The 14,752-nt window shown below is 39.6% G+C and overlaps 1 protein-coding gene across 1 annotated transcript in view; it reads right to left on the reverse strand.

The window, feature by feature from the left end:
- Positions 1 to 1,050: 1,050 nt before the first annotated feature.
- htra1a (HtrA serine peptidase 1a) overlaps positions 1,051 to 14,752 on the reverse strand; it is a 29,012-nt gene continuing 15,310 nt past the window's right edge. Inside the window, exons 4-9 of the mRNA XM_035533169.2 lie at positions 5,374 to 5,568; positions 5,163 to 5,195; positions 3,905 to 4,016; positions 3,726 to 3,783; positions 3,376 to 3,471; positions 1,051 to 2,227 (exon numbers count right to left, since the gene is read on the reverse strand). Coding sequence (XP_035389062.1) covers positions 2,059 to 2,227; positions 3,376 to 3,471; positions 3,726 to 3,783; positions 3,905 to 4,016; positions 5,163 to 5,195; positions 5,374 to 5,568 — 663 coding nt within the window. The 3' untranslated portion in view covers positions 1,051 to 2,058. The remainder of the gene's footprint in view (positions 2,228 to 3,375; positions 3,472 to 3,725; positions 3,784 to 3,904; positions 4,017 to 5,162; positions 5,196 to 5,373; positions 5,569 to 14,752) is intronic.

The raw sequence follows: 14,752 nt of genomic DNA on the forward strand, positions 1-14,752 counted from the left end.
TCATCTGTCCTCATACGTCCTCCACACGTCGTTATACTTTATAAAGACATGAGGAAGGGACACCCCTCATACATCCTCCACACGTCGTTATACTTTATAAAAACATGAGGAAGGGACACCCCTCATACGTCCTCCACACGTCCACGTTATACTTTATAAAGACATGAGGAAGGGACACCCCTCATACGTCCTCCACACGTCCACGTTATACTTTATAAAGACATGAGGAAGGGACACCCCTCATACGTCCTCCACACGTCCACGTTATACTTTATAAAGACATGAGGAAGGGACACCCCTCATACGTCCTCCACACGTCCACGTTATACTTTATAAAGACATGAGGAAGGGACACCCCTCATACGTCCTCCACACGTCCACGTTATACTTTATAAAGACATGAGGAAGGGACACCCCTCATACGTCCTCCACACGTCCACGTTATACTTTATAAAGACATGAGGAAGGGACACCCCTCATACGTCCTCCACACGTCCACGTTATACTTTATAAAGACATGAGGAAGGGACACCCCTCATACGTCCTCCACACGTCCACATTATCTTTCAATAGTTTGTTTCTCTTTCTCGTTCATGGAATAGTCCTCTTATTTGCATATGGTTTGTTCACACACACACACACACACACACACACACACACACACACACACACACACACACACACACACACACACACACACACACACAGAGTTCAAATCTAACATAAGGGATTTCCCAAACTTGCCCTTGGGTGTGTTATTGCATGTCTGAGGTTTTTCTCATTGTCAGCATTTCCGTGTCTGATGTGTCTGCTGGAATGTGAGTGCACGCTCATTTAATACACGGCTGGATGAGAATACATCAGTTTGCCTTTGGCGTTCCAGCCTGCTGGACGATGTTGGCTTATCCTGCTGTGCTGTGTTTGGGAACGCTGGATTTAACCTGCCGCAGGGTTTATCTGATCACATGCAACAGTATAAACGTAAACAGATTTGCTGTTTGGGATTCCTTATAGATTCCAGAGCATAAGAAAGTGACAGAGTAGCTGATGTATGATTTATTATTTTATTATGATTCATTATTGTTATCCTGCTGGACTCGCATGGTCAGAAAGGGTTCAGGTTAAAGAGAAGACTTATGTGAGATAAAAGCACATTCTGGGTTTATCGTACCTGCATCTGTATCTACTGCAGGTAGACTGTCGATCACTGGAGACCAAGCTCTCTCACTCTCACACACACACTCCATACTTAGGTCTAGGTAACAGATTTTCCCAGCTCAGTCTCTTCCTCGAGGTCTTCAACTGTCTAAAGGTGATAAAAGTGTCACGGGTGACGTTCACGGGTAACGTTTCCTCTAAACTTCTTGCCCTGTTGCTGCTGTCTTTAAATTGCTTCAAACGGACTTTCTTGGGTTTGTTTTCTGCATTAAATACTTGGAGATTTTGCTCTGTTGTAGGAGACCGCTCACCCCCGTGAAGTTTGACAGTTAAAGATTGATATAAAAAAAAAAACAATTAAGATTAGGGAGAAATTAATGTTCTATTGACTGAGAGAACCACTTTAATGATCAGTACTGGAATCACTATAAAGCAAAAAGGTAGTAAATGTATTTAACTCATAAATATACATTAGAATTTTTTGCAAGAGAAAATTTCAAGTCAGTTTTATTCTTTTACAAAAGACAAAACAATTACATTTTATTTTACAAAAATGGTATAATAGCCATCATAAGATACTCTGACTTCCCGAAACTGACCCATGCTTTTCAGCATGGCAGAGCTGAGGTGAGAAGCTTGACCACCAGTACCGAAGTCAACAACAAAAAAACCCTCTGAGAACCTTTCCCAAACGCTGGTTGAAACCATAAACAGCATCGTTTTCCCAATCCCAATACACTTAACAAATGACTTATTACACGTGAGCGTGTGTGTAGATCAATGTGCTGTCGTAGAGGAAGGAGGTACTTCCATGAGACGGCCGGGCACCAGACTCCGGTCACTCCGGTGACAGACGTGCCCTGTACATTCACTGGTGTGGAGGATGTGCCCCTGTCGAGGTCAAGGGTCAATTTCCACGGGGGTGACAGTGATAACGACGTCCTCGTTGCCGCGGCGGACCACCACGCGCAGCACTGCATGTCTTTTGATGGCGGCACTGACGTCCGTCGCCGCGGAGATCGGCTGGCCGTTGATGGAGATGATGACATCGTGTTCTTTTAGCCCGCCGCTGGAAGAGAGAAGGGCGAACGGAGAAGAAAGCAAAACATGGACAGAGAGAGAACGAGAGAACAGAGAGAGAAGGAGAAGGAAGAGGTGTAAAAGAGTGTGCACGTGTGGAGAGACAGGGTTAGTGTCCTTATTTTAGGATAAACCTCTCAGTTTACATCACTGGTACTGAACCCCTTCCAGAAGCAATCAAACACTCCCAGATGTTTCACACACTTTTGTCTAGGCTGATTCCAAAGCTAACACTCCCTGTTTGTATGTCATGTGTTTTCTTAGTCGCTACAAAACTGTGCCGTCCATCAAAACATCACATAAAAACCCGTCAACTCCAGGCCACTTTAGCACAGAAATATTCTCCTCAGCTAAAAATCATTCAACTTTCCAATAAAAGGACTGTAACAGAGGCAACCCAGTCAGATCTGAGATGTTTCTGGATCTGTGCTGAACAGATGGACAGTGAGTCTAGTGTGTCTCAGTCTAGTGTGTCAGGGTGATGGGAGTGAGAATGTGAGTCAAAGCTCTGTTTCACATGTACAGAGTTAGCAAGCGTGTGGTGCATGAGACCACAGTTCCCAGTCACACAGGCACACTGGTGCTTTTTTAAATTATAATCAGGCAAACAGACTGTGGCCCACCTGGGTCTGCTGCCTAAACATGTCTGTCATGGTTCCCGAGGTCAGTGGACTGAGGATAAATATTGTATCTGGGACTGGCTTGTGTGGTTTCACCATAAAACACACACGCATGCGCACACATACACGTACGCATACACATACACACACACATATATACACGTACACACACACACACACACACACACACACACACACACACACATACACACTCTACTGTTAAATTGTAGGTCCCTGAAAATACTGACTGAGAGGATTTTTTTAAGATGAATAGATAGATATGTGGGTCTGAGAAGTTGCTAGTGTGTGTGTGTGTGTGTGTGTTTGTGTGTTGGGGGGGGTGAAGGGTTGGAGGTCTAATATGAATTTGAAATATAAACATATGTAGTTTGAGATTTCCAAAGTCAATATCGTTCTCAGTGTCAACAGTATAGTGTGTCACCAGGACAAAATATGGTATCTCAGTGCTGTGAAGGGAATTTGATCACTTTAACCTGCTGGCCACAGTGAAACTTACACGGCAGCTGGGGTTCTGGAGATGACCTCAATGACATAGACCCCAGAGGTCACATCAGGGAAGTCTGTCTGCTTCCTCTTCAGCTCTTTAGCCAGTCTGAGGAAAGATTGACATCTGACTGAAGAGGAAACACTCGAGGAATTTGCTATGATGCCCTCTGATTTTAACATCTTGGGTTAAGGTTAGGTTTAGGCTTAAGGTTAGTTAGGGTTAGGATTAGTTAGGGTTAGGGATAGAGTTAGTTAGGGTAGGGTTAGGGTTAGGGCTAGTTAGGGTAAGGTTAGTTAGGGTTAGGGCTAGTTAGGGTTAGAGTTGGGGTTAGAGTTAGAGTTAGGGTTAGAGTTACTTACTCAGGGCTCAATGTCATCATTCGAATACCAATGTACTTTTTCTTACTTGCTCCTCTACCTGTCAAGAAACAGAATTATCAGCCTGTACGTCAGTTTACTAAGACCCTGACAAAGAGGTTCCTTAACATGAATAAAGTCATATCATGTCCGCTATGACACGAGCAGAAGGCGTTAGGAACCTCTCTGTCTGTCGTAGGACTCTGTGAGGAACTGTCGGATCTTGTCTGACGGAATGGCAAAGGAGATCCCTGCTGTCACCTTGAGAGTGTTGATCCCAATCACCTCGCCATCCTGCAGAGCACATAGCAATGGACAGAATTAGAATTAGAGTTAGGGTTAGAGTTAGAGTTAGGGATTAGAGTTAGGGTTAGAGTTAGAGTTAGGGTTAGGGTTAGGGGTTAGAGGTTGGAGTTAAGGTTAGGATTAGAGTTAGGATTAGGGTTAGAGTTGGGGTTAGAGTTAGGGTTAGGGTTAGGGTTAGGGATTAGAGTTAGGGTTAGAGTTAGAGTTAGGGTTAGGGTTAGAGGTTAGAGGTTAGAGGTTAGAGTTAGGGTTAGGATTAGATTTAGGGTTAGGGTTAGAGTTGGGGTTAGAGTTAAAGATAGGGTTAGAGTTAGACTTGGGGCTATGGTTAAGGATAGGGTTAGGGTTAGAGTTAGGGTTAGGGTTAGCGTTAAGGATAGGGTAAGGGTTAGAGTTGGGATTACAGTTGGGGTTAGGGTTAGGATTAGAGTTGGGATTAGGGTTTGGGTTAGGGCTAGAGTTGGGGTTAGGGATAGGGTTAGGATTAGAGTTAGGGTTAGAATTGGGATTACAGTTGGGGTTAGGGTTAGAGTTGGGGTTAGGGTTAGGGTTTGGGTTAGGGTTAGGGTTAGGGTTAGACTGACAGAGCACACAGCCAGGGTTAGGGTTAGGATTAGGGTTAGAGTTAGGGTTAGACTGGCAGAGCACACAGCCAGGGTTAGGGTTAGGATTAGGGTTAGGGTTAGGGTTAGACTGACAGAGCACACAGCCAGGGTTAGGGTTAGGATTAGGGTTAGAGTTAGGGTTAGACTGGCAGAGCACACAGCCAGGGTTAGGGTTAGGATTAGGGTTAGGGTTAGGGTTAGACTGACAGAGCACACAGCCAGGGTTAGGGTTAGGATTAGGGTTAGAGTTAGGGTTAGACTGACAGAGCACACAGCCAGGGTTAGGGTTAGGATTAGGGTTAGAGTTAGGGTTAGACTGACAGAGCACACAGCCAGGGTTAGGGTTAGGATTAGGGTTAAGGTTAGGGTTAGACTGACATAGCACACAGCCAGGGTTAGGGTTAGGATTAGGGTTAGGGTTAGAGTGGGGGTTAGGTTAGACCACACAGCAGTGGCCATGCACACTCCTTCACTCGCACTCTCATACACATAAGACACCACAAACACTTAAACAAAGAGAAATGTTTACCAAATTAACCAGAGGCCCTCCTGAATTTCCATACTGTTAAAAGTGGAAACAAATGAGAAAAGAACATCTTATAGGAGTGTGTGGGAATGTGGAGTGTATTTGCTCTGAGCCACACACTGACAAAAACTGTAAGTTAAGAATACCAATTAGTAAATTATATAGTTAGAAATAGGCGAGGCTGTTCTCCACGTCTCTGTTGGGGTCCACTTACATTGATGATGGCGTCGGTCTGGACGTAGTCCATGTCAGAATTACGCAAACCCAGCTCCCTTCCACCTCGCTGGGTGGTGCTCACGATCCCCGTGGTAACCGTGTTTTGGAGGGAAAATGGGCTTCCAATGGCAACCACAAACTCACCTGGTCTGAGGTCAGCCGAACGGCCCAGCAACAGCACCGGAAGTTTGCTCTAGGGGACAGGAAACATGTAATTCTGTTACTGTGTGATGACTGCTTCTGATTACATTTCATGTCAGGATTTTCTAACAAGTTCAGGAGTTCTGTAATCATGGCATCTATATTTTAATCCAAATTATAGCAGATTTATGAGCCTGTTATGTCAGTAATATCTGGAGTTGATGATCGTGTAACCAAACCCCAGTTTTCTGTCCTGTAAGCAGCAAAGTTGCAACATCAGAGAGGAACTGTTATCATGTATCCATTAAAAAGGAGTTAGCATTTGAAATTCAGGCCACCTCTGAAACCTTATCGCTAGGCAACCTTTATGACTTCATGGAAAACCGGGTGCACACTGATCACTTAAAGGGCATCCGTATGGAAATGTGCTTTTTCCACTTCCTCCCCAGAATCATTTTCGGAATCTTCCCCCTCCCAGCATGGAGACTCACCAAGACGGGCAGATACGCGTCATGAAAACAGAGACGTGTGTCTAGCCACGGCGGTGCTGTGCATTTTGTTTACTCACAGTAAAAATAGAGAGGGAACAGACAGCATGGAACTGATACTGATACAGAAAGCAGACACACTGGTTTCCTCTGGATCTGTTCATGACTTATGGGTTTATCCAAACACCCCGTTCCAGAGAGAGCTGCAAGCTTGCAACCTGAGTCCTTTGCTGGTGCTGCAACAGAGATGTTTGCTGGGTCTGTGCTTTACCCAAGGTGCCAACGACATGTCCAGAGGCCCAGCCTGCCCAGATGAGCTCATCTGAACACACATTGCGTGTCTGTGGTAGAATAAACAGTTACTCAGTGCACCACAGTTACTCAGTGTACCAGTTACTCAGTGCACCACAGTTACTCAGTGTACCAGTTACTCAGTGCACCACAGTTACTCAGTGTACCAGTTACGCAGTGCACCACAGTTACTCAGTGTACCAGTTACTCAGTGCACCACAGTTACTCAGTGTACCAGTTACTCAGTGTACCAGTTACGCAGTGCACCACAGTTACTCAGTGTACCAGTTACTCAGTGCACCAAAGTTACTCAGTGTACCAGTTACTCAGTGCACCACAGTTACTCAGTGTACCAGTTACGCAGTGCACCACAGTTACTCAGTGTACCAGTTACACAGTGCACCACAGTTACTCAGTGCACCACAGTTACTCAGTGCACCAGTTACTCAGTGCACCACAGTTACTCAGTGTACCAGTTACGCAGTGCACCACAGTTACTCAGTGTACCAGTTACTCAGTGCACCACAGTTGCTCAGTGTACCACAGTTACTCAGTGTACCAGTTACTCAGTGCACCACAGTTACTCAGTGTACCAGTTACTCAGTGCACCACAGTTGCTCAGCGTACCACAGTTACTCAATATACCACAGTTACTCACTTTTACTCATCAGTTACTTAGTGTTACTCATCAGTTACTCAGTGTACCAATTACTCAGCACACTAGTTTCTCAGTGTACTAGTTACTCAGTGTGCCAGTTACTCAGTGTACCACAGTTACTCAGCATACATGTTACTCAGTGTACCAGTTACTCAGTGTACCACAGTTATTCAGTGTTACTCATCCGTTACTCAGTGTACCACAGTTGCTCAGTGTACCACAGTTACTCAGTATACCAGTTACTCAGTGTACCACAGTTAGTCAGTGTTACACAGTGTTACTCAGTGTACCACAGCTACTCAGTGTACCACAGCTACTCAGCGTACCACAGTTACTCAGTGTTACACAGTGTTACTCAGTGTACCACAGTTACTCAGTGTTACACAGTGTTACTCAGTGTACCACAGCTACTCAGTGTACCACAGCTAGCTTCATTCTCCTACTGTAGATGTCACTACAGAGTGATAACAAAATGGAGACACAGTAAGATGATTAAGTCCATTCATGCTCTGTAGCTCTGCATCAGGCCGAGTGACCTGGCAGTCCAGGACAGTAAACCGATCCGGAGGTTCAGACAGTGAAGCGTGTGCAGACCGGACCTGAGCTCACGAGGTAGGGTTATAAATAGAGATAAAGAGGATGATGATTGGTGGGTGAGAGGAGACATCCCGCCTCTACCACACCTCTCACTTCTCTTCTTCCATTCAGCTGGGATGTGAAACCGGAATAGCGTTACCACTGGCAATTCCGACCAGAGCACTGGAGATCACAGCATAACCATGTGGGTAGAGAGGGACAGATAAAGGGAGAGAAAGGGAAGAGAGAGAGAGAGAGAGAGTGTGGAAGAAGGAGTGAGGAGAGCCATAACTGAGTCATTTGAGTATAAAATATAAATGTATCGGTCATTTTTGGATATTTAATATAGAACACAGCATACTACTTAAAACAACATTTGCTAATGTTCACGGTTGACTGACGTTCTGAGTCTTGTGCGTAATAGCAAAACACGTTACAGTCAACGTACCCATCGGCCCTTCTCTATAAAAGTGCCAAAGCATGAGATCACAATACAAATACAAGGTCATTCTATTTTCACACAACCAACTAACCACAGTCAAGCTAAGGCAGCCATTTTGGCCCAGTATGGAATTCTTGTCAGCCATTTTGAACCTGCATGAAACACAGGTTTGCACTTAACACCCACCTTGTAAAACAAGTGTCCCATCTTTCTCTAGACTGATGCTGTCAGACAGAAAACCAACCTCTTTACTGGTGACTCCGACTGGAATGTTTACAAACCTGCCTTATTCTCCCACAATGTTTCTGATGTAACCTCACAGAAGGGAGTTTTCACATTACTATAAAACCAGCACCACGAACACAACTAATACTGCACGAGTCATTTCGGCATGTGTACTCTGTGAATAAGGCTCTTCAGGACAGGAAAGGACCAGTGAACATCTCAACCGCTCTGCGTTACTAACGGGTTACTCTAGGTTACCTTCGGTATTTCAATTGCTTCTCTAGTAAACAGATATCACCTGTGCGCAGCAAGTGACCCCAGGCTTTCCGTGTCCCAACCCTGATAACATGCGATGACTGCATTATATGTCAGGCAGTAAGCTAGAAACCTCTGGTTTTTATTGAAAACAAGGTGTGTGCACTGGATTGCCAAGAGAAGTTCCTCAAGGTTATAAACGTTTGAGGGGAGAACTGTTTAACCTATAAATGTCTTCTAGTAGCTGTCAGTGGTCATCAGTGTATTTCTTTAAAGGGTCCTTGAGGGCAGTTGGGTAATGCAGTCATGAGGAAGACAGAAGTGTTTGTGCTTGCTTATGTCTGACCTTTGACTCGACCACCAGACGCCCCCTGTCAACGTCAACTTGACCCCAGTGTCTGGTTATGGCACTGCATCCTTATCCACTTAGGTTATAGGCAGAGCACAATACCATTAGGAATTCACACAAGCAACACTTTCAATGGATGATGCAGATACATGTGTCAAAGATAAGGCCCCCAAAGAGAAGGGAGAGCCAAAATGAGATGAGAGAATGAAATAAGGAACTTCTTCCAGTTAAACGCAAAAGGTACAATCCTGCATTTCTAAACAGCACCCATAAGGTAAGGCAATCGGACCCTTATCAGAAAAAACACACCCAAACACCACTCCATAACCCCATAACAAACACACCAAAGACCACTTCATAACTCCTATAACAAACACACGCCAAACACCACACCACAACTCCTATAACACACACCAAACACCACTCCAAACCTATTATAACACACACCAAACACCACTCCATAACCCCATAACAAACACACCAAAGACCACTTCATAACTCCTATAAAAAAACACACGCCAAACACCACACCACAACTCCTATAACACACACCAAACACCACTCCAAACCTATTATAACACACACCAAACACCACTCCATAACCCCATAACAAACACACCAAAGACCACTTCATAACTTCTATAACAAACACACGCCAAACACCACACCACAACTCCTATAACACACACCAAACACCACTCCAAACCTATTATAACACACACCAAACACCACTCCATAACCCCATAACAAACACACCAAAGACCACTTCATAACTTCCATAACAAACACATGCCAAACACCACACCACAACTCCTATAACACACACCAAACACCACTCCAAACCTATTATAACACACACCAAAGACCACTCCACACCTCCTATAACAAACACACACCAAACACCATTTCATACCTCCAATAAGAAATATACCAAACACCACTCCATACTAAATACATAATAAAGAATTGCAGATTTCACTGCCAGCAACCCTTTATGTTCAGCCTAAAAACCATATTTAACTTTCCTAACCAACCCAGGGATTTTATCTCCCTATTTCCAGCAGTAACAATCAATTTCCTCAGATGGTTTTGTGTGGGACTAGGAAGTGCAGCCTACAAGCCTCCCACATGGTTAGTCTGAAGGTGTAGTGGTTAGAAGTTCCTCATCCAGACTGCTATCTTCATAAATCATAAATCATAAATCAGCATAAGTCATTATAAATCAGCAGCTATTGGGAAACATTTCTGAGTAGTGATGAAACTTCGTACACGAAATTTCATACGTTAAGCTTTGAACCCAACTGAGAAAAAGTAATTGCAGGGTTATAATCTCACTGAAAGACTTATAGATTTATCAAGACTTATAGATTTATAAAGACTTATGGATTTATAAAGAAAGATTTATAAACACAGATTTATACTTATAGATTTATAAAGATTTAGATTTATAAAGACATAGATTTATAAAAACTTGGATTTATAAAGACTTATAGATTTATCACGATTTACATTTCTAGACTTAGATTTATAAAGACATAGATTTATAGACAGATGTATAAAGATTTAAATTTATAAAGACATCAATTCATAAAGACGGATTTCTACTTATAGACTTATAAAGACTTATAGGCTTATAAAGACTTATAGACTTATAAAGACTTATAGGCTTATAAAGACTTATAGGCTTATAAAGACTTATAGACTTATAAAGACTTATAGGCTTATAAAGACTTAGACTTATAAAGACTTATAGGCTTATAAAGACTTATAGACTTATAAAGACTTATAGACTTATAAAGACTTATAGATTTATAAAGACTTATAGGCTTATAAAGACTTATAGACTTATAAAGACTTATAGGCTTATAAAGACTTATAGACTTATAAAGACTTATAGGCTTATAAAGACTTAGACTTATAAAGACTTATAGGCTTATAAAGACTTAGACTTATAAAGACTTATAGACTTATAAAGACTTATAGGCTTATAAAGACTTATAGGCTTATAAAGACTTAGACTTATAAAGACTTATAGACTTATAAAGACTTATAGACTTATAAAGACTTATAGGCTTATAAAGACTTATAGACTTATAAAGACTTATAGGCTTATAAAGGCTTATAGACTTATAAAGACTTATAGGCTTATAAAGACTTAGACTTATAAAGACTTATAGGCTTATAAAGACTTATAGACTTATAAAGACTTATAGGCTTATAAAGACTTATAGATTTATAAAGACTTATAGGCTTATAAAGGCTTATAGGCTTATAAAGACTTAGACTTATAAAGACTTATAGACTTATAAAGACTTATAGACTTATAAAGACTTATAGGCTTATAAAGACTTAGACTTATAAAGACTTATAGGCTTATAAAGACTTATAGATTTATAAAGACTTATAGGCTTATAAAGACTTATAGACTTATAAAGGCTTATAGACTTATAAAGACTTATAGACTTATAAAGACTTATAGGCTTATAAAGACTTAGACTTATAAAGACTTATAGGCTTATAAAGACTTATAGATTTATAAAGACTTATAGGCTTATAAAGACTTATAGACTTATAAAGGCTTATAGACTTATAAAGACTTATAGACTTATAAAGACTTATAGGCTTATAAAGACTTATAGGCTTATAAAGACTTATAGACTTATAAAGACTTATAGGCTTATAAAGACTTAGACTTATAAAGACTTATAGGCTTATAAAGACTTATAGGCTTATAAAGACTTATAGACTTATAAAGACTTATAGGCTTATAAAGACTTATAGGCTTATAAAGACTTAGACTTATAAAGACTTATAGATTTATAAAGACTTATAGGCTTATAAAGACTTATAGGCTTATAAAGACTTATAGACTTATAAAGACTTATAGGCTTATAAAGACTTATAGACTTATAAAGACTTATAGGCTTATAAAGGCTTATAGGCTTATAAAGACTTATAGGCTTATAAAGACTTATAGACTTATAAAGACTTATAGGCTTATAAAGACTTATAGGCTTATAAAGGCTTATAGACTTATAAAGACTTATAGGCTTATAAAGACTTATAGACTTATAAAGACTTATAGGCTTATAAAGGCTTATAGGCTTATAAAGACTTAGACTTATAAAGACTTATAGACTTATAAAGACTTATAGACTTATAAAGACTTAGACTTATAAAGACTTATAGGCTTATAAAGACTTATAGATTTATAAAGACTTATAGACTTATAAAGGCTTATAGACTTATAAAGACTTATAGACTTATAAAGACTTATAGACTTATAAAGACTTATAGATTTATAAAGACTTATAGGCTTATAAAGACTTAGACTTATAAAGACTTATAGGCTTATAAAGACTTATAGATTTATAAAGACTTATAGGCTTATAAAGACTTATAGACTTATAAAGGCTTATAGACTTATAAAGACTTATAGGCTTATAAAGACTTATAGGCTTATAAAGACTTATAGGCTTATAAAGACTTAGACTTATAAAGACTTATAGGCTTATAAAGACTTATAGGCTTATAAAGACTTATAGACTTATAAAGACTTATAGGCTTATAAAGACTTATAGGCTTATAAAGACTTAGACTTATAAAGACTTATAGATTTATAAAGACTTATAGGCTTATAAAGACTTATAGGCTTATAAAGACTTATAGACTTATAAAGACTTATAGGCTTATAAAGGCTTATAGACTTATAAAGACTTATAGACTTATAAAGACTTATAGGCTTATAAAGACTTATAGGCTTATAAAGGCTTATAGACTTATAAAGACTTATAGGCTTATAAAGACTTATAGGCTTATAAAGACTTAGACTTATAAAGACTTATAGATTTATAAAGACTTATAGGCTTATAAAGACTTATAGGCTTATAAAGACTTATAGACTTATAAAGACTTATAGGCTTATAAAGACTTATAGACTTATAAAGACTTATAGGCTTATAAAGGCTTATAGGCTTATAAAGACTTATAGGCTTATAAAGACTTATAGGCTTATAAAGGCTTATAGACTTATAAAGACTTATAGGCTTATAAAGACTTATAGGCTTATAAAGGCTTATAGACTTATAAAGACTTATAGGCTTATAAAGACTTATAGACTTATAAAGACTTATAGGCTTATAAAGGCTTATAGGCTTATAAAGACTTAGACTTATAAAGACTTATAGACTTATAAAGACTTATAGACTTATAAAGACTTATAGGCTTATAAAGACTTAGACTTATAGGCTTATAAAGACTTATAGACTTATAAAGACTTATAGACTTATAAAGACTTATAGATTTATAAAGACTTATAGGCTTATAAAGACTTAGACTTATAAAGACTTATAGGCTTATAAAGACTTATAGATTTATAAAGACTTATAGGCTTATAAAGACTTATAGACTTATAAAGGCTTATAGACTTATAAAGACTTATAGACTTATAAAGACTTATAGGCTTATAAAGACTTATAGGCTTATAAAGACTTATAGACTTATAAAGACTTATAGGCTTATAAAGACTTATAGGCTTATAAAGACTTAGACTTATAAAGACTTATAGATTTATAAAGACTTATAGGCTTATAAAGACTTATAGGCTTATAAAGACTTATAGGCTTATAAAGACTTATAGACTTATAAAGACTTATAGGCTTATAAAGGCTTATAGACTTATAAAGACTTATAGACTTATAAAGACTTATAGGCTTATAAAGGCTTATAGACTTATAAAGACTTATAGGCTTATAAAGACTTATAGGCTTATAAAGCCTTATAGGCTTATAAAGACTTATAGGCTTATAAAGCCTTATAGGCTTATAAAGACTTAGACTTATAAAGACTTATAGGCTTATAAAGACTTAGACTTATAAAGACTTATAGACTTATAAAGACTTAGACTTATAAAGGCTTATAGATTTATAAAGACTTAGACATATAAAGACTTATAGACTTATAAAGGCTTATAGGCTTATAAAGACTTAGACTTATAAAGACTTATAGGCTTATAAAGACTTAGACTTATAAAGACTTATAGGCTTATAAAGACTTATAGGCTTATAAAGACTTAGACTTATAAAGACTTATAGGCTTATAAAGACTTATAGGCTTATAAAGACTTATAGACTTATAAAGACTTATAGGCTTATAAAGGCTTGTGTCTAAGTGGCACTGAAGATGGTGGTAGGTGTGTGTTCAGAGGAATGCCAGCCTGTCTCTGGTTCTTGATCAGCTGTGAGCTGGGACAAGTCTAAACCAGATCTGAACCATTGCAGCTGTCTGTGGACAGGGACTTCACAAACAAATTGCTTCCAGATTGCACCATATGCATGTGATGTATGACAGTACACACACAAACACACACACACACACGCACGCACACGCACACATTCTAAAGTGCTTTGGAGTGTTCAGACATGGTTTACATTGACCTATTTCATCATATGACTCAGTTTCCTTCAGCATGTGGCCTACCACATTAACACAGTCAAGCCCCGTTCAGGTCTGTGGAACGCGGATCATGTCGGGAAACCGTGTGTGTTTGCAAACAGAAACATCAGCAGTGTCCAGGATGGCAGAACCAAAGTGGGCATCACAGACATTAAATCAGAGATGAGCAGAGACAGGGAAATGATTCATTTTCCTGGAAACTGCCCACTGCTTTTATGGGACAGAATTCCCTGCTTGGGATGTGGAGTAGGAGTAGCGGGAAGCTCTAAGCCACAGAGCCAAGGCCGGCAGTGGGAGAGCTGGACTGCGCTCAGACTCATGCAGTCAGAGTTGTGTGTCTAAGGGCTGCGTTCAGCGCTCAGCTCCACTGGGCTTTTGACAGCTCATGACGGGAGTGTTAGTGAGAGAGCTCATTAGTTCCCTGTACACATGTGGAAACATTTTGGGCTTTTTATGTTAATGTTCTTTCCCTCTCTTTCTTTCTCTCTCTCTCTCTGA

This window comes from Electrophorus electricus, chromosome 10, assembly GCF_041902795.1.
Source record: "Electrophorus electricus isolate QZ-2024a chromosome 10, ASM4190279v1, whole genome shotgun sequence".
NCBI lineage: Eukaryota > Metazoa > Chordata > Actinopteri > Gymnotiformes > Gymnotidae > Electrophorus > Electrophorus electricus.